General features: G+C 40.2%; 2 protein-coding genes across 8 annotated transcripts; one reads left to right on the top strand and one right to left on the bottom strand.

Moving 5' to 3' along the window:
- Window positions 1-41: 41 nt before the first annotated feature.
- On the bottom strand, window positions 42-5,173 carry gnl3 (G protein nucleolar 3). Of its 2 annotated transcripts, none has more exons than XM_083533586.1 (16): window positions 5,021-5,173; window positions 4,352-4,480; window positions 4,073-4,131; window positions 3,700-3,840; window positions 3,489-3,608; window positions 3,219-3,308; window positions 2,963-3,098; window positions 2,772-2,875; window positions 2,546-2,690; window positions 2,346-2,433; window positions 1,845-2,022; window positions 1,482-1,624; window positions 1,187-1,323; window positions 923-1,107; window positions 453-489; window positions 42-316 (listed from the first exon to the last, which is right to left on the bottom strand). In XM_083533586.1, exons 2-16 carry the CDS (start codon window positions 4,362-4,364, stop codon window positions 210-212), a joined length of 1,683 nt encoding a protein of 560 aa, XP_083389712.1. In that variant the 5' UTR covers window positions 4,365-4,480; window positions 5,021-5,173; the 3' UTR covers window positions 42-209. The 2 variants fall into 2 exon arrangements, with proteins under 2 accessions (XP_083389712.1, XP_083389713.1); XM_083533587.1 differs by lacking the exon at window positions 5,021-5,173 and adding an exon at window positions 4,701-4,912.
- On the top strand, window positions 5,155-24,906 carry pbrm1 (polybromo 1). Of its 6 annotated transcripts, none has more exons than XM_083533569.1 (30): window positions 5,237-5,375; window positions 6,213-6,373; window positions 7,680-7,777; window positions 8,956-9,103; window positions 11,045-11,194; window positions 11,294-11,404; window positions 11,496-11,564; window positions 12,320-12,418; window positions 12,812-12,897; window positions 12,992-13,083; window positions 13,195-13,411; window positions 15,257-15,398; window positions 15,477-15,571; window positions 15,716-15,995; window positions 16,637-16,742; window positions 16,877-17,516; window positions 17,594-17,805; window positions 17,908-18,093; window positions 18,246-18,403; window positions 18,511-18,765; window positions 19,018-19,163; window positions 19,272-19,429; window positions 19,520-19,703; window positions 19,787-19,991; window positions 20,111-20,312; window positions 21,482-21,637; window positions 22,008-22,163; window positions 22,539-22,588; window positions 23,489-23,702; window positions 24,074-24,906. In XM_083533569.1, exons 2-30 carry the CDS (start codon window positions 6,236-6,238, stop codon window positions 24,244-24,246), a joined length of 4,926 nt encoding a protein of 1,641 aa, XP_083389695.1. In that variant the 5' UTR covers window positions 5,237-5,375; window positions 6,213-6,235; the 3' UTR covers window positions 24,247-24,906. The 6 variants fall into 6 exon arrangements, with proteins under 6 accessions (XP_083389699.1, XP_083389695.1, XP_083389694.1 ...); XM_083533568.1 differs by having other exon boundaries at window positions 11,273-11,404; XM_083533573.1 differs by lacking the exon at window positions 22,008-22,163 and having other exon boundaries at window positions 5,155-5,280; window positions 21,482-21,553.
- The last annotated feature ends 139 nt before the right edge of the window (window positions 24,907-25,045 follow it).

The following is a 25,045-nucleotide window of genomic DNA, read 5'->3' as shown; positions in this document are numbered from 1 at the left end:
GGATGGGATGTGCCGAAAATGCTTAAGAAATTCACTCAAAGTACAGAAAATTAGGTTTAATTATCCGTTCTATATACAACAGGTTGCCTTAGACTGACAAAAGTGTTTTTAGCCAGCTGTTTGTCAGTGAATAATATACTCTTTTGATATCACAATGACGCACACTGATTCTTCCAGGTATAAAACCTTGCCTGGGTGGATGCGAGCTCTTATACAAAGTCTGTGCCAAAATCATAGGCATCATTGTCATTCTTCTGAGCAGCCAACAGGTCGATGTTGACCGAGGCAGGGTTTACCTTTCCGTTTTTCTGTTTACCTACGAGTGTCAGGGTAAAAAAAATAATATAAAAATTACTAAATGCAAAATGTAAGCTTTTTTGTTAATCGAGTGCTTTAATAATATGCATATGTGTTCAGAGATAATAGAGGGAGGGAAAAAAATCTTTACTTACGTGTTTTTTGAGTTTTGGTTTTCTTGGATTCAGGGATCTAAAATGTGTTAAAAAAGAAAAGAAAAAAAGAAAAAGGGGGGGTGGGGGTGTACAGACATTAGATAAAATTTGATGTATTAAGTTCAACAACTTAAAGTGGCCAGTGATGGAAAAGATCAGTGATAGAGTTCAGAGTTGGATTAAAAAGTCATCAAGTATATATGACACAATATACTCATCATTACTCAACACTTGTTTTAGGGCTGGAAGTAAATTAAAAAAAAAAAAAAAAAAAAAAAAAAAAAAAATGGGGGAGGGGGGGGGGAATCTATTCAGCAGGATTTAGATTGGGATTTCCCTAAACAGCATGACAGACCTGAAGCTGAAATGGCTGGGGTCTATTGAAAAGTCTACAATTTAATAATAGTTTAAGATTATTTTTAACAAACTGCCAGTTCCCAGTCCTACTGTTTATAACTCGGTCCAAGTACCTCTTCAGTGTCCTCCATTTCTTCTGTTTCCTGAAAAATGTCCTCATCACTGTCTTCTTCATCCTCTTCCACTTCCTCCCCCGGTGCGTATTTTTCCTCCTGGATTTCACAGACATCCAGAATTCCAGCAGTCATGCCCTTTGAATTGAACACTATAGTGCTAGATAGTTTTGGATTTTGCACACCTAAGGGAAAAATTTATCATGATTTTTTAATCTAATGTCACCGTGCACAGATATAATAAAAAGACGAGATGGAACGTACATTTAATAATCTGCACGTTTGCCGTGTTTATTCGGTCCAAGTCCAGACCTGCCTGAGTTTCTCTAACCAGGGCCTCTGTGAGGTGTGGTGGAAGGCCTTGTTTCTCTGGTACTTTGCTAAAGAAGCTTAGTTTAGCTCTGTCAGATAAACACAATTCATGGATCAATATGTACTCAGGTTTATGGATTTGATCTCTTAAGTCTTTAGGAAAAAAATTATAATATTGTTCATTCAATGTTAACAATTAAGTATTATTAAGGCCCACTATTGCAATAAATAAATATATGCAGCTCACCCAGTCCAGTCTTTGAGAAAAATACGTGCAGCCTCCTCGGTGTTGGGAAGCGCACCCTTCTGAAACAAGCTACGCTTCTTGGCAAATGTGGTCAAAAACTCCAGTGAATTTCTGTAGTTGGGGACATTGTACTGCAACATGATCTGAAAACGAAACAGGTGTGGGTAAATCTGGATGCCTTTTGACCCAAATGGGTTTTAACTGTCAGAACATTTTTCACTAACAGTAGCTTATTCAGATCATATTTAAAAATTTTAAACAGAAGACAGATTTTACTTTTATAATGTAGCAGAGCTCATAAATAATACGATTTCTCTGGGTAGAATAAACAAAACAATACAAAAAAAAAAAAAGGTCACTCACTTCCTGCTGGTTGCACTCTTTCAGCAAACTGTTGACAGCATCAAGAGGATTCACCTCTTTCTCATCCACCTCTAGACTCCTTAGAGCCAGCTTTTCGCCAGAGTTAGACGGAGCTGCCAATAAGGCTGAACTGTCGATCATCTTCACCTTATCAGAAATATGCACTTCCTGCATACACCTAGGTGGAAAAAAATACCATGCTCGGTCCCAGTGTTTCCTTAACTGTGCATTTTAAACAAGTACACTATGAAGCTCAGGGTTGGATTGAATTGAGACTCCATTGCACTGTCAGATCAATACAGTTCATCATGCTTCATAAAATGACAAAAAAAAACAGTAAAGGGTCCTAAGTCCTGTCACAGACTTTAAAAAGCTAATAAAGCCTTTATTGGTTATTTTCTGTGATTTTATATACTAAAACGTTTTTGTTTAGAAATTGAACGTCTTAGACTGAACTGGGATCCTCTGCGGTTTAGTTGGGATTATACTGTATAAACTCACTTGGTCAGTCCTCGCTGTACTCCAGCATGACACGCTCTGCTGCCTTTCAAACTGTTTATGACGCTGCTCTTTCCGACATTTGGGAAACCTGAACAAACGCGGATAAGCGCCGTTTAGCGAGTGCTTGTTTAAGATACCAATTCGTGAGTCAAGCATCATAAGTTTTGTGTTTGACCGTAATTGTTGAATTCGTTCCTTACCGACGACGCCGACATTAAGCATGCTCTCACTGCCTTTGTTGTTTGCCAAATGCTCGAGTGTTTCCATGAGAGATTCTGAGCCGAAGCACTTTCCTGCTCTGCACAGGTTTTCAGGAATGCTCAATACTCTCTGCTTCTTATTAAGCTAAAACAATCAAATATACAAAAGAATTAAGGTTATTACAGAAACATTAAATAAAAAATAAAGTTCTTTAATTGTACATACCACAGTCCTGTCCTCAAGGTGTGCATATGATTTGAAGACGAACGTGGGACACTGCGCTTTAAGATACTGAACCCACTTCCCCAGATTTTCTTTGGGCACCAGATCTGAAGAGGGAAAAGAAGAAAAACGCTCAGCTTCTCTGTTATCTTTAGTTTTTTAAAAGAATTCCTGACAGCACACTGGGTACGTACCGATCTTGTTTAAGACAAACAGCAGCCGTTTCTTTCCCTCATGCTTTAACACTGCTTCCTCCAGCTGAGGGCAGCGGCAACCAATAGGGTCTCTGGCATCCAGGACTTCCAAGATCACATCGGACGCCTCAATAACCTGAGGAGGACGTAACGTAATGAGCACAGACCGCACACAAATGACTGTTCAACAGAATCGGTGCCTATGTAATGTTATAATTCCTTTTAAAAGTCCACGGTGAGTCTGAGCAAGTTTCACCTTATTCAGTTCGCTACATCTGAACTTCTTTGAGCTTTTCTGCTTTGAGACAGCCGCCCTCACTTCTCTCTGCGCTTTTACTTTCTCTGCCTGAAAAAGCAACAAAACAAGCATACAATAAATCCCTTTTTTTCCCCATTTAAATTTCTCCACTAGCCATTTTTGAAATCCGACAAACAACATTTTACACACAGAGTAGTATAATCTTGATTATTAGCATGGATTAGCAAGGATAAATTTATAGGATTGGGATCAAAAAGCCAATATCACCTTTTTCAATTTTTTTTTCTTTGCCTGCGTGTCTTCACTGCTTTCTTCTTTGCCCTTCTTTCGCTTCTCAGCTCGCTCCTTCTGCTTCTCTAATCTGTTCTTCTCTTTCAGCTCTTCAAGCTTCACCGTGGCAAAAAAAACAACAACAGGTCAGTCACATGTAATACATGACGCACAAATATGGCATGTCAGACATATCATTCAGGACTACCTCTTGCTTCTTCTGCGCTGCTTCTCGCAGGACTTCCTCTTTAAACGGTGCACTGTTCGGGACGCCGACGTCCTTCTTGATCTTCCGTTTGATTCCGCTCTTTTTCGCCTCTCTCTTGAGTTTTCTGTGATGCTCTCGAACCTAGAAGAAAGTGCACAGGATTGGGGTGGGGGGTAAAAAATTAAAAAAATTAAATCAAACTGATGTATTTGGATTATAATATAATAGAGCAGGAACCCTTAAATCATACCCTAACTCTAGAAAGTGCTCATAAGTAGGAGGGTGCATTTGTAATGTGACATAAAGCAAAACAGTAGCTGAGGTCAATGATCAATAAAACTAGCTTTATTAGAATGATATACAGAGTTCTTACCTTTTTCTGGATTTTAAAACGTTTGGCGCAGGACATGCGCTTGCTCGCCTTTTTTAACTCTGGAGAGAAATTTCAAGATAATTTTAAGTACTTCTAGTTAGCTGCTTAGCATATTCTGTATCATTCACTCTCAAACACTAGGATTGCAAGAACGCGTTAAATACATAACAAACAGAGAAATTTCATAAATACAATTTCTCTTTCAATGACACACCAATGTTTAACTTGTTTGTTAATTTTTTATTAAATGGAAATTTATACAATAAAAACCATGCTTACTTGGTCGCTTCATGCTTGTCGCTGCCACGAGGATTCTCCGCACGACGCTGTCACGTGCTGTCTATTTCCGGTTCCGGCTCCTCATCGGGTTTTGCGCCGTAGTCCCGCCCCTACCGGATCGGGATTTGTCTAGAAGCAGTACCGAACCTCCCGTTAACTTCTAAAGCATCAAGTTATTCTTCATCTGTTTCATATTTTTTTATGGAAGCACACACGTGTCAAAACATGATTATTACATTACTCTAAATAATAATAAAAAGATACATCTTTACAGAATTTAAGAATTATTAAACAATAATACTCTGACTGTGGAAAGGGAAAACTTCCTTGGATGGTATGAGTAAGAAACCTTGAGAGGAACCAAACTGAAGAGGGAACCTATCCTCATTTGAGTGATATCATCATCATCATCATCATCATCACCGACATCAGCAACAGCATAATCACTACTACCATCTTCATCATGATCACAATCATCATCGCTTCAGCATCCTCAGCTTCATCTTTATCACCATCGGTATCACCACCACCATCATCATCATCATTAGCAGCAGCAACATCATAACAATCATCATTACAAAAAGCATCATCAGCATCAGCACCATCTTCACAATCAGTATCATTTGCTTCTTCTTCTTAATAATAAAAAAACATGTAGGCACTACGTACCGCATTCATTACTTATTGTTCTTTATATTCCATTTAATAAAGCAAAAAACAAAACAAAACAAAAAAAAACACCTAACGCGTTCCCACTTTATTTATGACCAGTGTTTATCTTTTGTGGTTGCTCTGGTGATGAACGGTGAATGATTTTCCAGCTGCCCAATCAGATGGTGGCTGATCAGTCAGGAGAAATCTGACCAATCCGGGTGCAGGAGGCGGGATGTCTCGGTGTCCGGGTGCGGGAAAATAACGCGCTCCAAATGGTTAATTTTTTCTCCCCCTCTGTAATAAATTAGTCAGGCTTCTGCGAATGATTTGCCCACAATCTCAGAGCAGGCTGAAAGAACAGGAAGTGCAGGTAAGGCCTTGGAGAGGGTCGGTTCTCCCCCCCGCCACATCAGCTCTTCGGGGTTAGTTCGCATCGCCGGTGAAGAACAATCATCGGCTAGCGGCTAGCTCGGGCTACGGCCGGGGGATGCGCACTAGCGTACCGGAGGGCGCGCGAGGAATAGCGGGGAAAACGGCGCGGGGCTTCTCACGTGTGGGACGTGGAGTGCCCTGCTGCGGCTGGTGCTGCTGCTTTTGGACGGTGCATTTGTGTTTGGACCTGTCACTCAAAACCACTCCAACCGAGCCGCACATAACGGTGCTGCAACCCCGATTAGATCAGCTCTCTGCACAATAGATCTCTGATCGCACGTCTGATTCGGATTTTCTCTTCGTGCATTTGTCTTCTGCAAAAGTAAATATTGCACGCATGCATGTGTGCATGCATGCATGCAGCTCTGCACGCTGATCCATTAGATTTTGCATTTATCCAGTTTTGCATCCAGGAACCAGAGCATATTTCTATTCTTGTGAAAATAAATCTGTGCACTTAATTAAAGCTGATCTAAATCAGCAGATCTACCCATGTCATTGTGCTGAAAGAACAGCTGGTACAAGCAACAGAAATCTCCATCCTCCTGAACAATCTGCAATTCTCAGATGGTTAGGGCACCCTATAGTCATCTCCTGATAGATCTTTATCAGTCACATCCCACTAGAGGTATCATATCTCCACAATTGATTTGTGAACGTCTGGGAATCCCATACAATAATAAATAGAAGGAAAATGGAAAGAGTACCCAAATTGATTTTTTGCAAGCTTTTTGTTTGTAGCGTCTGCAAGTTTTTTTCTTGCGTTTTTCTTCAGGAACCTTTGTCTTCACCTTCACCATGGGCTCTAAGCGGAGGAGGGCCACCTCTCCGTCCAGCAGCGTGAGCGGTGGAGACTTTGAAGACAGCCAGCCGGCCCCGACCTCCTCGTCTGGCCGCAAGAGGAGAAGAACAGCAAACATTCCTACAGTTGATCCTGTGAGCAGCCCAGGGTTGTGTTGGTGAAATGGACAATTATAGAATGATGTTTTTTTTCCCCAACAAGTTTGTTACTGAGTCTAAGAATATTTACATGGCATCATGTAAGAATTAGAATGTATAAGTATTTGCCTAATTTGTTTTTCATCCTAGATTGTTTACAACATAGACAACGGTTTGATTTGTCAACAAAAGTATTTCTATTTATAGCCATAAGCGTATGTAAAAATAATTTTTTATCGTATTTATTCCGAATTGTTCAGGAAGTTATCAGATTGTACTTTTATCCTTTTATAGTTACATGTTGTGGAACATAATCAATCCATGAAAGATTCCATTATCAGATTCTCTCACAATATATATTGACAAAAGAAATACAGAAAGCAGAAAAAAACAATAAAAAAAACACGTTTCAGTATTTGTCAATGATATAAACCCCCCCAAATTAGATACAACTGCTGATTTGATACAACTGCTGATTTGAATGTTATAAATATTTTTTATAAAAAAAAAAAAAACAGAAGCAATACTTTAACACATTTATATGCGATCTGAGGTACACTACATGGTCAAAGGTTTGTTGGCACCTAGCCATAAAATTGGTATGTGCTTTTGGAACATTTAGTCTCCGTTTGCTGTTATAATAACCTCCACTTTTCCGGGGCGATGTTCCACAAGATTTTGGAGAGTGTTTATTTGAGTTTTGTGAAGATTCATTCAGCCACAAAGGCACTAGTAAAGTAAGATACTGATGTAGGATGAGTAGGCCTGGGGTTTAGTCAGCGTTCCAAATCACCAAAAGGTGTTCAGAAAGGTTGAGGTCAGAGCTCTATTAGAAAGCCACTCAAGAACTACCACTCCAACCTATGCAAAGTATATCTTCATGTAGCTGGCTTTGTGCACGGGTGCGTTGTCATTCTGGGACAGGTTCGAGTCTCCTTGTGGAAGTCAAGCGAACATTTTTATCCTACTGTATTCAAAGACATCCTATACAGTTGTATGCTTTCACCTTTGTGATAATAGTTTGGGAAAGAACCACATATGGCTGGAAAAGTCAGGTGTCTCAATACCTTTGTCCATATTGTATTGTATTGTATTGGAGTATTGACATATGAGATTGTAACAGCTTATAAAGTCTATAGATGTCATGTAAATGCAGGTGCTAGTAGTAATGAGTGCTGCAAATATAACAATACTGCTAAAAATAAGTATCTCATTTCACCTCTGTTTAAGAGCTGTTTCATTTTGGCAAATCGATGCTTGCTTTCTTTCATCTTACATATCCTGTTTTCTCTGCATGTTTCAGATTGCAGTGTGTCATGAACTTTACAACACTATCAGAGACTATAAGGATGACCAGGGCAGAATGTTGTGTGAACTTTTTATCAGAGCTCCAAAGAGAAGGTGAGACACACACACACACACACACACACACTCCAAAAAACTTACCAGCAGTTGGTTTATATTAAAACAATTCCAAATAGGGACACAGTATAAAATGTGAATAAAAACAGAAGGAAATTATTTCCATGTTTTATAAACCTTAAATTACCCTCAGAACCCAATATATAAATTAAAAATTATTACAGTTTTTAAATTATAAACCCACATTTTATTTTAAAGTTAATATAATGATCTACTACAGAACAATTTTTTTGAAGAAATATATTTTAAAGAATTAATTTAGAATTTCATGCCTGCAACACATCTCAAAATGTCTACCAGGGCCATGTCTACCCACTGTATATCATCCCATCTTCTTTTAGCAACAGTCTGTATATGTCTAGGAATTGAGGAACCAGTTGCTGGAGTAGGAGTGGAATGTTTTCCTATTTGTGTTTACTGAGTCTTCTTTGTTGTATTTTGCATTTCATGATGCGGCAAATGTTTTCAAATAGTCAAAAGTCTGAGCTGCAGCAGGCCAGTTCAGCACCCAGACTCTAATATTACAAAGCCATGTTGTTGTAATAGGTGCAGTATGCAGTTTAGCATTGACTTGCTAAAATATACAAGGCCAACCCTGAAAGAGCCTTTGTCTGGAGGGAGGCATATGCTGCTTTAAAACTCGTGTATACCTTTCAGCATTGATGGTGGGGTTATAATTGTAAAAACTGCCCATTACATAGGCACTATCAGAGATGCAGGCTTTTGAACTGAGCATTGATAACAAGCTGGATGGTCCCTCTCCTCTTTATTCCGGAGGATGTAATGTCCATGGTTTCCATAAAGAAATTCTAATTTCAATTCGTCTAACCACAGAACAGTTTTCCACTTTGTCCTCAGTCTTTTTTAAATGAGATTCGACATAGCATTTTATAAATTTAACCTGCATTTGTGAATGACACAGCAAAGTGTGTTCACAGGCAATGATAACTGGAGATGATTACTGGAGATGTTTCTAAACTCTTTCTTCTAAAACTTTTTAAGATCTTTTCAAGATCTTTCTTTTTTAAATATTCTGTACTGTAGATAATAATCTATTCACAGTCTTCGCAATTTTATGTTGAGGAACATTATTTTGAATTGTTCCATAGTTTGTAGAAACAAACACACATTAAACTTGGACAATTTCTCCTCCGAAGGAACCAGCCAGATTACTATGATGTAGTGTCACAGCCTATCGACATGATGAAGATCCAACAGAAGCTGAAAATGGAGGAGTACGATGATGTGGAGCAGCTCACACTTGATTTCCAGCTCCTCTTTAACAACACTAAGACTTACTACAAAGTAGGAAGTCATTAAGTAGAGGGTCACTTTTTCTTTATTGCAGTTAAAGAATTTGTAATAGTTATTTAAATAGAATACAGTCATGTTCAGAATATATTTAATATATACAGCGGGGAAAATAAGTATTTGACACATCAGCATTTGTATCAGTAAGGGGATTTCTAAGTGGGCTATTGACACAAAATTTCCATCAGATGTAGCCATCAAGCCAAATATTGAATTCATACAAGGAAATCAGAACATTTAGGTATACAAGTTGAGTCATAATAAATAAAGTGAAATGACACAGGGAATAAGTATTAAACACACTTTATTTAAAACTTTGTAGAAAAGCCTTTGTTGGTGATTACAGCTTCTAGACGCCTCTTGTATGGAGAGACCAGTCGCCTGCGTTGATCAGGAGTGATTCTGGCCCATTCTTCCACACAAATGGTCTTTAAATTTTGAAGGTTCCTTGGGCCTCTTTTATGAACTTTGATCTTCAGTTTTCTCCATAGATTTTCTATGGGATTTAGGTCAGGTGATTGACTGGGCCATTCAAGCAACTTTTTTTTTCATTTCTTTGTAACCACTTCATTGTTTCCTTGGCCTTGTGTTTGGGATCATTGTCTTGCTGAAATGTCCACCCTCTTTTCATTTTCAACTTTCTGGTAGATGGCAGCAGATTTTTATTCAGAATGTCCCGGTACATTTCTCCATTCATCCTGCCTTCAATAGTATGAAGTCTGCCAGTACCCCTTGCTGAAAAGCAGCCCCAAACCATGATGCTTCCACCCCCAAACTTAACTGTTGGTATGGTGTTTTTGGTGTGGTGGGCAGTGCCATTTCTTCTCCAAACATGGTGTGTAGAATGACTGCCAAAAAGTTCAATTTTGCTTTCATCTGACCATACTATAGTCTCCCAATAATCCACAAGCTTCTCCAAATGCTCTTTCGCAAACTTTAACCGAGCCTCAACATGCTTTTTGTTCAGCAATGGAGTCTTGCATGGTGAGCGTGCATGGATGCCATGGTGGTTCAGTGCATTGCTTATAGTTTTCTTTGAAACAACAGTACCTGCTAATGCAAGGTCTTCCTGAAGTTCAACCCGAGTGGTTCTTGGCGAACAGGCACAGGGATCTTACGTGGAGCACCTAAACGTGGCCGGTTTATGGTGAACTGATGCTTTTTCCATTTCCGGATAATGGTAATATAACAGTGCTCACAGGGACATTCAGCATTCTGGAAATGCGCCTATAACAATTCCCATCAAAATGGTTTTCAACGATAAGATTACGACGATCTTGAGCGAGTTCTTTGCTTTTACCCATCATGAAGTTTTTCCTGTGTGCCTCCTGGGTAATGAGAAGCCTTTATAGGCCATCAATTAAGACTAAAGCAGCTAATATCAATTAGTACTGATAGGGGGCAGGGTTTCTCTCCCAATACTGACAGATTTCAGGCGATCTCCTGGCTTTCTATGCCATTTTGCACCCTGTTATCTTCATGTGTTTAATACTTATTCCCTGTGTCATTTCACTTTATTCATTATGACTCAACTTGTATACTTAAATGTTCTGATTTCTTTGTATAAATTCAATATTTGGATTGATGGCTACATCCGGTGGAAATTTTGTGTCAATAGCCCACTTAGAAATCGCCTTACTGATAAAAATGCTGATGTGTCAAATACTTATTTTCCCTGCTGTATATATATATATGTGTGTGTGTGTATTTATGTATATCCTTTAATTACTTAATATTATAATTAATTTAAATGTCATATTTAATTGAGAGAAATTTATTATTATTATGGTATCCAATATTTAATCATTTTTATGCAGCTTGGGTTGGCAGACTAAGTACTAGAAAGTGTAATGTCTTCTGTACATATTGAATATAAGATCAGAAATCATGTGCTCTGTCTTAATAAAATAAAGCCAACTATTTCCTGTTGTCCAGCCTGATACCCCAGAGTATCGAGCTGCGTGTAAATTATGGGACCTTTACATTCGCACGAAAAATGAGTTTGTGCAGCGAGGAGACTATGACGAAGACGACGACGACGGTGACGATGCACGAGAAACTCCAGGAGGTGCCATGGAGGATGAGGTGAGAGCATTCGGAGAACATTTTTATCAAATTGTTTACACTTTTGAGTAAAACAGCTTTGTGTGAGCGTGAGCAAAGAGTGTACGGGTTGTTCCTCAGGCTGCAGCCAGTCTTAAGGAAGTTTTGGAGCAGTTACTCGATACGGTGTTGAGACACAGTGAACACGGACGACTCGTCAGCGAACTGTTCCAGAGACTTCCTTCTAAAATTGTAGGAATGTTATATCGTAAGAGTTCAATATAATAGTCTAAAATAGTAGAATGTAATCAATTCTAACTGTTTTGCTTGATTTCGTTTACAGCAATATCCGGATTATTATGCTGTTATCAAAGAGCCAATCGACCTCAAGGCCATTGCACAAAGGATACAGGTATCTGTAATACATACAGAGCCTGTCAAAAGTCTGGAAGCACCTAGTCTATAATTTTTGAGAGACACATACATTTTCTGTTTGTAGATGTGCAGCTTTTTGCACTTTGACCAAACAAATATATGAATGTACAGATGTCTGTACAGAAATGTAATAAAACAGTTAAACAGTTGACCTTGTGATCCAGTTCATCCCAGAGCAGTTGAATAGGATTTCGGTGCAGTGACTGGGCAGGTCATTCCATTGTAAATAACATTCCAGCCCACTGCTTGGACGTATGCATTGGGTCATTGTCTTGTATGGTGAAGTCGTTTCCAATGAGCTGAATGTATTGAAATATGGAATGTTAAGCATGTTGGATCAGTATTCCTTTGACTCAGAATAAATCTCAAATAATCTGTTCCAACACAACCCCAAAACATTACTTCCATGTTGGACTGTGAGTGTGAGGTAGTCTGCTAAGATCATCTCTCCTGTTCTCTGTTTTACAAAAGTTCTTCTGTTAAAGCCAAAAATGTCCCATTCGGACTCATCTGTCCACAAAACTTTCTTCCAGTCATTCACTGTCCAATCCCTGTCTGTTTTTTTGTTGCCTCTTAACTAGATTGATGTATAGAAACAAATAGAACATGCATGTATCTCAAAATTTATAAAAATTCTGGGTGTTTCCAAAACTGTTCACTGCCACTGTATTTGAGTTAAACATATTGAACAGCATTTAATTTCTACTAAAATGAGACGTATTTCTCTTCTAGATCGGCTACTACAAAAGTGTGAATCATATGTCTAAAGACATTGACCTGCTAGTCAAAAATGCCAAAACCTACAATGAGCCTGGTTCACAGGTATTCAAGGTAAAGTATAATGCATGAAGGAAAATAAATCCACACAAGTTTATTTAGCAGTGTTTTTATTCATTTTATTCCAAAGCAATTTAAGAGTTACTGCTTTGTATTTTTCAAAAAGAATAACATTGTACTTGATGTCTATTTGAAACATGCAACACAAGTTAGCTCCTGCTTGTCGCTTATGTTAGAGCATCTATAATCTGGTTCATTCGCCGGCTTCTCATTTTCTCTTGTGAAATTTATTTGACATGTAAAATAGAGCTTGTTATTTTAACAAAATCAAAAACCACAAAGACCTCAGCAGGGCTGTGGTATGACGTATGACAAGACTCGGATAACTTGGATTGGTTAAATTGTTTTTTAAGTAAAGCAGAATAATCTGTCACAACGATTCTACAGGACGCAAACACCATCAAAAAGATCTTTTCCCAGAAGAAGATGGAGCTTGAGCACATGGAGCCTATAAAAAGCAGCATCCGTATAAGGTTCGTTTCGGTTCTTGTAAAGCAAAAAGCAGACAACGATTGACTGCTGGAGAAATTTTTGTATAATTTCTTTTTGTTTTTTTGCTTTAATTAGAAACAGAAAATCTGTGCATGGGGACAGACTCTCCTCTATTACCATGGCTTTACAGTATGGCTCAGAGAGCGATGAAGACGGCATCCTTACAGGTACCGCTACTTTTTTTAACATTTCAGATTATTTGCTTACCATAGAGTGAGCCACCCCCGAGTCGTTACTCGGTGTGATTAATATTTTTCCTTGCACCTGTGTTCTCCCAGGCTCTGTGCATTATGACGAGGGAGAATCAGAGGCTGAGAGCATCCATTCCAACATGGACATGACCAATCCCATCTTTCAGATGTACGAGGCTATAAGAGGAGGCAGGAACAGTCAAGGCCAGCTCATAGCTGAGCCTTTTCTTCAGCTGCCCTCCCGAAAGGACTATCCAGACTACTATCAGCAGATTAACCAGCCCATCTCCCTCCAGCAGATTCGGTATGTTACGGCTGAAGAGAACTTAAAATAGGAATCTTGATTACACTACTTATATTTAAATTAACTGTATAATACTTATTATGTTTATAATGCAAGGATGTATTTTGCATAAATGTTGACTTTTTTTTTTTTTATATAGCAATGCTGTTTCCCTTTACTAGAGGGAGGTAGAAAGCAACTAGAAACAGAAGCTAGACCAGCTTTGGCCACTAGAGGGGGCCATAGGACACGGTCTTAATTATAATCAGTAGATATCAGCTTCACCTGTGCCCTGGTCTATTAAAGGAGAGCTTGTGCTTGTTCACAAATTTAATATTGAGTCAACCATGCCACAGGCTGGTGCTCAATTCTCAGCTGGTAAACTGGTAATATTGGTAATATGTTCCTGGGTACATCTTGGTAATATCTCTGGCCTCTCAGTGCTCTAGTGCTCAACGCTTATAATAGAAATGATTTAATTCAGACATGTTTGTAGATAAGCAAGCCAGTGAAGAACTCTCTAATGTCCAAATCTTAAAAAGAGCCCATCTGCATTTTGAAAATGTCAGATTTATGAGAGCAATTATGAGTCATTCCTCACCCACTATATAAAATCAAGAAGCAAATATCTTGAAAGGCTGTATAGAAAACATTGGTTCTTCTCAATTTCATCACAGTTTTTATCTCTATACTGTTCTCAATATTTTCTGTTTATAGTGGTTGTCTACCGTAGCAATATAATAGAAATCTAGAATCTAACAAAGTATTCAAAAAGCGTACCAACATCAAAGATTACCAGAACTGTTTGTGCCCCACGAGCCCTCCAGACACAAGCCTTCACCCAAGAGAAACCCTATTTACACAATGCATGACTAAACAAATAGTTTTTCAGTCCCTATATAAATAATGAGACTGTCTTAAGCACCAGCATGAAAAAAAAATTCTCCTGCCATAGTCTTCATTATTTATTGTTATTTCTAAATACATCAAGGAGCCCTTGCACCTCTTGCTTAAAGCAGGTGTGGTGGACCATAAAAAAATGTTTGCTGCCCCCTCTTCCCAAATACACACACATCAAAAAAGTGAAGGGGAAAGAGGCAATGGCAACAGCATTCAAAGATTTTCTTATGGGTAATAACTGTGTTGAGAAGCTGAACCATCAATGCAAAAAGCATTAAATACCGATTTTTAAAACTCAATAAATACAGAAAAGTGTTCAAGATAATGCTAAAGTTTGTTTGTCAACCTGTAGATCAGAAGAACCCAATTCTTCTTTCATTTTTGGCATGAAGCCCAAGTTCTAAGGGTAAACATAATGCTCCTATTATATCATTGTGGGGATGGAGTTAAATAATAATAAGACACAGTAGTGTTTTGAAACCATTCACAGCGCAAAAAACACACTGGTGCTTTTCATATGGCTTTTCTTCACTAGTGGTTTCTTTTTAGCATTACTTCTCTATAGCCAATGGTTGATTTGTGCACCTTCACCCCATTTTCAGTCACTATACTGAGCAGAACACATTTATTGGACCCACTGTGGCTTTACTCACTAGTTTTAAGGCAGTGCCATGTCTGGATGGTGCTTGGGTGGTGAGATGGACCTTCTACTTTCTCATTACTGAAATGTTCAATCTCTTAGATGTCTCCAGTTTCGTTAGCAAGCTCCATAGATTTTCTTTTCACTCCTGTTTTTTAGACTGGCAGTTGCTGTAATGAGTTTGACCCTTAGAATCTCAGGAGCTTCTTAAATAAGGGGGTTAAATACTTAGGCATGGAACATTTTTTACTTTGTTAATTTCTTTGAAATACCTGATCAATCAATATATTTAGACTTTGAGTTACAGCTGTTCATCCTGTTTGCAGTGAAAAGATGAAGAATAACGAATACGAGAGTGTGGAGCAGATGGACACGGACCTAAATGTAATGTTTGAAAATGCAAAGCGCTACAACGTCTCCAACTCCCACATCTACAAACGGGCTCTAAAACTTCAGCACATTCTTCAGGTTCTCTCTCTCTCCTTTTTTTTGAGTGTGAGATGTTTGCAATGAGTCTTGGCTCAACATCAACCTGACTGTGTTTAGATGAAAAGAAAAGAGCTGGGAAGGAGAGAGGATGAGGATGGTGACAGTATGCTGTCCTCCACTCTGTCAGATGGCAGTACCACCAAACGCAAGAGGTACGATCGTTCAGAATGTATACAGATATTTACATACTAGTTTGAAAAATCTGGGTAAATAATACAATCCCATAATGCAGTTCAAACCATATAAGTAAAAGTTTGCTATGTTTCTTCACAAATTTTGCCTCGAATGTCGTGCAGTTATAAAAAGAACACAAAGAAGAATCGTTTGAAGTCGCTGTACCAGGCCGTGACCGAGACTCGAGAGCTGGGCACGGGTCGTAGGCTCTGTGACCTGTTTATGGTTAAACCTTCTAAGAAAGACTATCCAGACTACTACAAGATTATCCTGGAGCCCATGGACCTGCGTACGATTGACCACAACATCCGCGCAGACAGATACTCCAACGAGGACGTCATGGTGGAGGACATGAAGCTGATGTTCCGCAATGCGAGACACTACAACGAAGAAGGCTCACAGGTTGACGATAAAGAAAACAGATTGCAGTGACCAAGCAGTAGACACTAGTCTAGTAGTAATCTAATCTAGTCTAGTGGTAGTGCAGTGGTAGTGCAGCTGTGCTTGGTGCAGGATTGGGAAGAGTCAGGAATAAAGTAATTATGAAAGAAGCCGTGTGATGCGGCCTTCTTCGTTTTAGAACAAAGCAGCGCTGCTGGTACTGCATTTCCTATGTGTAATTTATTCTATTCACACAGAAACTTGTGTAAGGAAATACAGTTTATTTATTGAACAACATGTCTGTTTTTATCCATTTAAAATTGCATTTAAAATTTCCTCTCGTTTTTTCTCAAGAGGGGAAAAAAACAGCTTGTCAGAATTCCTCTCATTTGAAGACTTCTCTGACACTGGAGGCTTCTTCTATAAACGTTGAATGGATGCCTCCTTTGCAAAAGAATTTTATATATAAAAAAATCTAGAATGACTCAATACCATCTGACCAATCGAGAATTCAGCAGCACTGTATTAATGCACAGTGTTTATAAAGCTTTTATTTATAAAGAGCATAAAACAAAGAAGTAGCTGGTCTTTTCTCAGTGTGTGTGTAGTGTAGTGATACGATCTCTTCTTTACGCTAAAATCACACGCTGCTTTATCTGTAGGTGTATAACGACGCGAACACGCTGGAAAAGATAATGAGGGAGAAAAAGAGAGAACTGGGGCCTGCGCCAGAAGACGAGGACATCATCTCACCGAAGCTTAAAATAAGTACGTTACTTTGACGTGTTAAAAAAACCTAGCGGTTTACTTTACTGTAAATGAGTGCTCACAACTTACCTTTCTTCACAAGAAACAAACAGGCATGAGCTTTAAAAATGTAGTTATCATTTATATAATTCCAGGAAAGAGTGGTATCTCCCCAAAAAAATCCAAATACCTGACGCCTCTTCAGCAGAAGCTAAACGAGCTTTATGAGGCAGTCAAGAACTACACAGACAAGCGTGGCCGGCGCCTCAGCACCATCTTCTTGCGCCTGCCGTCCCGAGCTGAACTCCCAGACTACTACCTGGCCATCAAGAGACCTATAGACATGGAGCGGGTCAAAAGCCACATGCTGGCCAACAAGTACCAGGACGTGGACGCTCTGGTGGAGGACCTGGTGCTGATGTTTAACAATGCGTGTACCTATAACGAGCCTGAGTCACTCATCTACAAAGATGCTCTGGTGCTTCACAAGGTCCTTCTGGAGACCAGGAGGGACTTGGAAGGAGGCGACGACTCCAACGTTCCGGACGTACCTCGCCTCATCCAGGACCTGATTCGCAGCCTCTTCGTTTCAGTTCTGGGTCACCAGGATGACGAAGGTCGTTGCTATAGTGACTCGCTGGCTGAGGTGGCAGCCGAGGACCCAGCCAATCCAGACAGGCCTCGGCTGAACTTCGAGATCATACGAGCTAACGTAGAGAAAGGGCGCTATAAGAGGTTAGACGTCTTCCAAGACCACATGTTCGAAGTGCTCGAGAAGGCCAGGAGAATGCACAGGTACGGTTCTATAATCGCGAGAGCCTTTTCGTTTGTTTCGGCGTGCCGATAAAAAATAAAAATGGATTCTGTCACAGGACGGATTCTGAGATCTTCGAGGACGCAGTGGAGCTGCAGCACTTCTTTATCCGAATCAGAGATGAACTGTGTAAGAACGGAGAGATTCTGCTCACCCCGGCACTCAGCTACACCTCCAAACACCTGCACAGTGATGTGGAGAAGGAGAAGAAAGAGAAGCTGCCCAAAGAGTTTGAGGAAGACAAGCTCAAAAGGGAGGAGGAGAAAAAAGGTATGGCAGCCTTTTCCTGTACATCAAACTTCAATCCATGTACTAATGTCAAACTGTGAGCCTATTGAATAAATAATATTTGTCATAAATTTTTCGCACCAGAAGCAGAGAAAAGTGAGGAATCATCTGCCGGGACGTGGCAAGGAGGCCTCCAGCGTACCTACAGTCAGGACTGCAGCTTTCGTGACAGAATGTATCATGTTGGGGATTATGTCTACGTAGAGCCTGCTGAGGCAAACCTCCAGCCTCACATAGTCTGTATAGAGCGCCTCTGGCAGGATGACACAGGTACTGCACTCGCAGGATGTGTATTACTTCAGTAGGGTGTAAAATACTAGGAGTAGGAGTATGGAGTAAAGCTAGATTAAAGACATTTAGTATGAATTTAAAATAGGATATCAGAAGGTTCTGAAAGTTCTGGATCTCTTGCTTTTTCGTAGGAGAGAAATGGCTTTATGGCTGCTGGTTTTACAGACCCAATGAGACATTCCATCTGGCCACACGCAAATTTCTGGAGAAGGAAGTCTTTAAAAGCGACTACTACAACAAAATTCCTGTTAATAAAATTCTGGGCAAATGTGTTGTCATGTTTGTGAAGGTAGGGTCTTTGACTCTGTTGTATAACTTTGCTGATTTCTAAACAGCAGGACAGTTGAAGATTTTTTCTTTAGTTTATTTTTCCTGTACTGTATTGTCGTTATTCAGGAATACTTCAAGCTCAGCCCCGAGGGATTTAGATCAGAGGACGTGTTTGTGTGCGAGTCCCGCTATTCGGCCAAAACCAAGTCGTTCAAAAAAATCAAGATGTGGACCATGCCTCTGAGCTCGGTCAAGTTTGTCCCACGTGACGTGCCCTTGCCAGTGGTCCGGGTGGCCTCTATGTTTGCTCCGAAACCAGAAAGCGAGAAAGCTGCCGAGCCGACAGACGACAACAAAACAGTGAACTCTGTCATTGAAAAGGTGTGAATCAGAAATGAGATCAGAACTGAACACCCAATTTTTATTTTTATTTTTATTCCGTCCCCTCTGCGTTGCTCATATATACATACAGGGCAAGGCAAATTTTTACCCAAATAAATAAAACATAAAAAATAGTACAATTACACTCAATACAAATAGAAACATAAATGGTTTCAATGAATTTTATTCCAAAAGTAGAAGAGCTCTGATTGTTACTGCAGTGTAAATGATAAAAACCTGGATTGTATGCAGGAGAGGGAGGATGTTCCTGTGGAGATGAGCAACGGTGAGCCTGGTTGTCAGTATTACGATCAGCTCTGCTACAACGACATGTGGCTCAAAGTGGGAGACTGCGTCTTCATTCGCTCTCACGGCTTAGTGCGCCACCGTGTGGGCAGGTAGAGCATTGACACAAATGCGCACACTTGCCATTGAGCTTTTTCTGTCTCTTTTTGCGACCTCATGCTATGTTTATTTTGAACTTGTGCTTGCATGTACTTTAACAGGATTGAGAAAATGTGGGTACGGGACGGGGCCGCCTACTTTTTCGGGCCGATCTTTATCTACCCTGAGGAGACCGAACACGAGCCTACCAAGATGTTCTATAAAAAGGAGGTATTTCTAAGCAATCTGGAGGAGTCCTGCCCTATGACCTGCATTACTGGTATCCTTTGCTGTTCTGCTACTAATTGACAAAAGTAGCTGATTATTGGTCTAATAATAACAATTGATCCTGACCTGTCTTTTTCCTCAGGAAAGTGTGCAGTGTCCTCGTTTAAAGACTACTTGTCGTGCCGTCCCACCGAAGTGCCTGAAGACGATGTGTTGCTCTGCGAGAGTCGCTACATTGAAAGCGAGAAGCAGATGAAGAAATTTAAAGGGCTAAAGAGATTCTCCCTCTCCGCCAAAGTAGTAGAGGATGAAATCTATTATTTTAGGTGAGTTCCTTTGAATCTTATTTATCTGACCATATTTGAGAACTACATTCTCAGTCACTTCATAGTCACTGTTTATGCGACAGGAAGCTCATCGTGCCTCAGAAGGAACCGTCTCCTCTGCTGGACAAGAAGATCGAGGAGCTGGAGGCCAAGTTTGCTGATATGACCGACGAAGAACTGGAAGAACTTGGGGATGATGACGGGGATGGCTTAGACAGCCAGGGAATGTCTCAGCTTCAGACACCACTACACAGCGATATGGACATGTTATCATACACACCGATACAGGTCACTGAAGCATGGTCTAACCAAATCAAGAGCAATTACACAGAATGCAAATCGGTGGATATTAAAATATAAAAATTCAATATATAAGCATGTGGATTGTTGAACTTTTTGTCCTGCAGTCCACACCGAAATCCTTTAAGGGCCTGTCAAAGAAGGAGGGTGCGAAGAGGAAGATCAACATGAGCGGCTACATCCTGTTCAGCAGTGAGATGCGGGCGGTGATCAAGGCCCAGCACCCGGACTTCTCCTTCGGCGAACTCAGCCGTCTTGTGGGCACAGAGTGGAGAAATCTGGAGTCGGCCAAGAAAGCCGAGTACGAAGGTGAGACGGCGCCGGCATTGACGCCTCTGTGTGAAAAAAAGCCAGTGGATGTAAGAAAGAGATCAAAATAGTATTCTGCAGCTATTATACTGTTATACTAAATAAGTTTTTATTGTATCATTATAATCATTGATCAGAAGTTTTCAGGTTTTTACAGACTCGTAACCTGCCTTAATGAGTCTGTATGTTACTTCATCCTGTATGTAGTGTTCACATTCAAATGGACCAATGAAAGAGATTAAAAGAGGGAGCTCTAGACCTTCTGATCAATAACCCTCAGCCATAACCATTAAGCTACCACATCCTCATAATACTAAACAGCTATATCTTAAATATGTTAAAGATGAGGTACAGTTATAGTTTATTTTATGTAAATACTTGAAATAATTGTATTATTCAAAGTCTTTTAGCTTTTTTTACTTTTTAAGAATACAAAGCATTTTGAGTCTTTTTTTCTAAAATATGTTTTATATAAATAGTGTGTTTACTTTAGGGTGCATTCTTACACCCAAATCAGTGTGTAATCCAGACCAGAAGTCAAGAGTCAAGAAGATTTTATTGTCATTTCAACCATATAAAGCTGACAACGAAATGAAACAACGTTCCTACGGAACCCCGGTATTACATAAAACACATAGCTGCGGACTAGTAAGTGTCCTCGCCACATAAAATGCATCGTGTGCAACCTGGTGCAAACAGTGCAAGACAGACAGTGCAGAGACAACACAAGACAGTGTTGGACAAATACACAAAACACAAAATAGCCCCACCAGTAAACCTGTTTTTTTTGTAATACACAGTGCGGTGTGTAAAAGAGTAAAGAGTACGCTATTGTACATTTGTAATTAAACAAAATGTAAACAAAATGGTTTGTGCAAAATAAAAAGCAATAGCAGCAGTCAAAAAAGATGTGCAAAAACAGCATGTAAACAGTTTGTAGTAATGAAGTGATATTATATGGGCATGGATGTGTGAAGTGAGTACAATTGTGTGTGTTAAGTCCAGGTATGTACAGATCAATCACACAGTTGAGAGTGTGTGTGTGTGTGTGTGTGTGTGTGTGTGTGTGTGTGTGTGTGTGTGTGTGTGTGTGTGTGTGTGTGTGTGTGACTTTCAGAATGATGATGATCAAACATTTAGCGTTAATGGTTTGTGTGTCTGTGTTTCAGAACGGGCAGCCAAAGTGGCAGAGCAGCAGGAGCGTGAGAGAGCGGCTCAGCAGCAGAACTCCCCGAGAGCAGGTACCCCAGTAGGGGCAGTCATGGGGGTGGTGCCTGCGCCGAGCCATATGGGGATGCTTAACCACAGCATGACGCCTATGGCAGGTAACCCCTCTCAGCTGCGCTAGTGGGAACACCGCACTGGTGCCACACAGAGCTGCAATGAGAAGCCTAACTGCTAACACACTTCCTTTTCTCCAGCCATTCCAATCCTCACTGCCTCTGATTCATCTTTAATGATTTGTCTCTCTGGTGGACATAATAATGAATGACACTTCATACTTTCACTGTATTAATGAGCATGTGCATGTATTAAAAACCATAACCTAAAGCTGGTTTATTTCAAGATCAATGAGACAAGTAGCCTTTTGTTAGACACAGCGCATGATTTCCTTTTCTGTAGTTAGCTGCATGTTTTACTGATGCATGGATATATTTTTTGTGTTGCCATCTTCCTTTCTTTCACTCCCCAAAGTCATGATGGGTAGCATTCTTCGGCCACCCATGCTGCCGCTGCCAGGTCCAGTTGATGGCATTGTTAGCATGGCTGGCATACCGCCGCATTTCCTGCCTTACTTACACCGCCATCTCCCGCCAAGCATGTATGGCTTCCCTGGCATGCCGTACCCGGGTAAGAACAGCCACATGCCCACTCCACCTGTGCAGTTGCTTCCTGTCTGCCTCTCGAACTCAAACTGAAGGGGCTACCTGTACCATAGGCTTGATTTAACCAGCCTGACCTGGCCATGAGAAATAGCTTCTTTAGAGAGTAACATTATGAAAAGGAGTGCTCTAGTAGCAGGTAACAACAATATATCACAGTCAGATATTTTCAAGCATTGAACATTCTGTAAACCAGAGCTGCAAATGGCACCAGGTTTTAAACCTAATTTCAGGAAAAGCACTGACTTATTTTTCGTAGTAGGTGAAGATAATCACATACGTACTGTAACCCTGTGCTTTTATTCAGTGCGTGCGTGTGTGTTTGCTGCAATTGCTTTCTCAGGTCTGAATGGAATGGGTCCTGGATCTGCAGGAAACCCCTATGGAGCCCAGGTAAAGTGTAAAAAGGCATAAGCAGTGTGTAAATATATAAATAGGACTGTAGGTCTGTCATTATTGTATAATGTAAGTGTAGGAAAGCATTCCCCTTCAGTTGTATTTCCACGTTTTACCACTAGAGGGAGATTCACAGTTTATCACTCATGATAAGTTACCTCGGTGACATCACAGAGTACTGTTCTCCATCAAGAGTAAAAAAGGCCAGAACACATTTATTCGACATCGCGCAACCTACCTGACAGCAAGAATCACAACGCACAAGATCAATCCTAAACCCAGTTAGGTTTGAGTGTTCTGAATCCTGTACCGCTTGGGCGAGTACAATCTTCTGATCAGCGTACACCAGATAACCTTCCTTACAATTGGTCCTTCGAACCAGATAGTAAACCTTCCTAACAGTAAGTTTACTGTATATTTAAAGATTTCCTACTGACTTATTTCAGAGACAATAAGAACTAACTTATATCTAAAGTTGCATGTTATGGCTGTAAAAAAGGAACATGGGAGGGAAAAATTTAATAAATATGGATATATACAAAATGTTTTGACATTTTTATTTATTTACTATTCTTTTATAGCGTTGTCTCCAATTCCGTTTGATTTCCACTTCGTTGCTCGTACTTCATAGCTCGTTTCTCTAAAGGAGGTTTTCCTTTAGACTGTTGTATATCTAAAGCATGGGGCTTTATATCTGATATTTATGCAAATTGGCACAATAAAACAATCACAGGTCCAAACTCAGAGATAAAAAATTCCCACAGAACCAATAGGAGGTCAGTAAACGTGCCTGTGGTTTCTTCTAATGCATTGTTACGTGTGAAATTGTATCTCCCACTTTATCCTTCACCTTTGTCCAGTACAAATTTCCAAGCCTGCATATGTGTGTGTCAACAGGCAGGAATGACTGGTGCCAATCAGCAGGCCCCGCCCCCTTACCCGGGACAAGGTCAGGTGGGCCAGCCGTCTCTCCAACAGCCTTCCACCCCGATATTTGTGGCTCCTCCACCGAAACCCCAACGTCTCCTTCACTCTGAGGCCTACCTGAGGTACATTGAGGGGCTCAGCGCCGAGTCGTCTACCGTCAGCAAATGGGACCAGACGTTGTCAGGTGAGGGCTTATAACATGGATACACAGCTCAAGGAACAGCTTGATTTCTAACTCGAATCAAGTCCAGTTGTAGATTTCGAGACCTGAGATAATAGGGGGGTGTAAACTCAAAAGGGAACCCATTCGAGACCAGATATTGGTATGATAGTCTTTACGCAGGAGTATGTACAGGTGCAGAATTGAGCATACGTGATTGAGTTCCGAGATGAGCAGTGAGACTCTAGCAGCAGTTTCTAGGCCCTGATCTACAGTACAGTAGTGACATTATCCATCAAAACCTGGGTGACATTCGGGGATAAGCCAGAACACAGAACTTTCAAAACGTTATGCATAAAGTGTGTCTTTTTGTGTGTTTCTGTACGTTACCACAGCTCGAAGGAAAGACGTACGCCTCACGAAAGAACAGGAGAGCAGGCTTCCGACTCACTGGCTGAAGAGCAAAGGGGCGCACAGCACCATGGCCGACGCCCTGTGGCGCCTGAGAGACCTCATGTTAAGAGACACGCTAAACATCCGACAGACATACAACATCCAGGACATCTAAACCGGTGCTCGAGGGCCACAGTGGCACTACGCAGATCATCAGTCTCCCAACACATCGCTGGGTTTCACTTTTTTCACAAATTTGGGCACTTCACATGAAGAATACACTAAACTGCGGCACTCTGAGACCTGGCAAAACTAACGACAGCATTCCTGTTCATCTTCGCTAACACGAGCGTCACCTTTAGAGATTGAGTGTGTTTTTGTACGATGTCCTCCGTAGTCCTTTGTGTTTGTGTGCGTAATTGGACTCCTAGCACTTTGAATGAATTTGTGTTTTAGTTTTAGTTTAATATTAACTGTTGCTCTACGATAGAGATGTTCATGAAATCTTCTACGACTGTCGACGCCTTCATTTTTCCATACGCCATTTCTAAGATAGAGACTTTTCATACTGTGTTGTGAAACAGTGGTCGATGACTTGATTTGTTTGAAGACTTGACGTTCTCGGTTAGGAAAGTGAAATCGTCTTTTTATGTTGCCTGTGAGCGTTTTGAACGCAGCTTTAGTTTAGTAAAGCAGTTCCCTAAAGGAAGTAGGTTCTTTTCTTTTCCACAAGAAGGTGTGGCCTTCTTATAATTTCATTTAGATTAATTAGAATTTCATAGAGTGACTATCATTTGCTGCTGAGCCTCTGCTTCAATAAAACTGCTATTCGCAATGCTTTTTTGCTCCATCATTATTTATTTATTTATTTTTACCTTAACATTTCATTTTTTTTTTTTAAAGGTAATGTTTTAAGTGGGCTCATAAGCTGTACATTTACTGTTTAATGTTGAATGAAAAGACGGACACTATCA

The sequence above is a fragment of the Silurus aristotelis genome (genome assembly GCF_946808225.1).
Source record: "Silurus aristotelis genome assembly, chromosome: 28".
Lineage (NCBI taxonomy): Eukaryota > Metazoa > Chordata > Actinopteri > Siluriformes > Siluridae > Silurus > Silurus aristotelis.
This window is presented reverse-complemented; position numbering and strand designations above follow the sequence as displayed.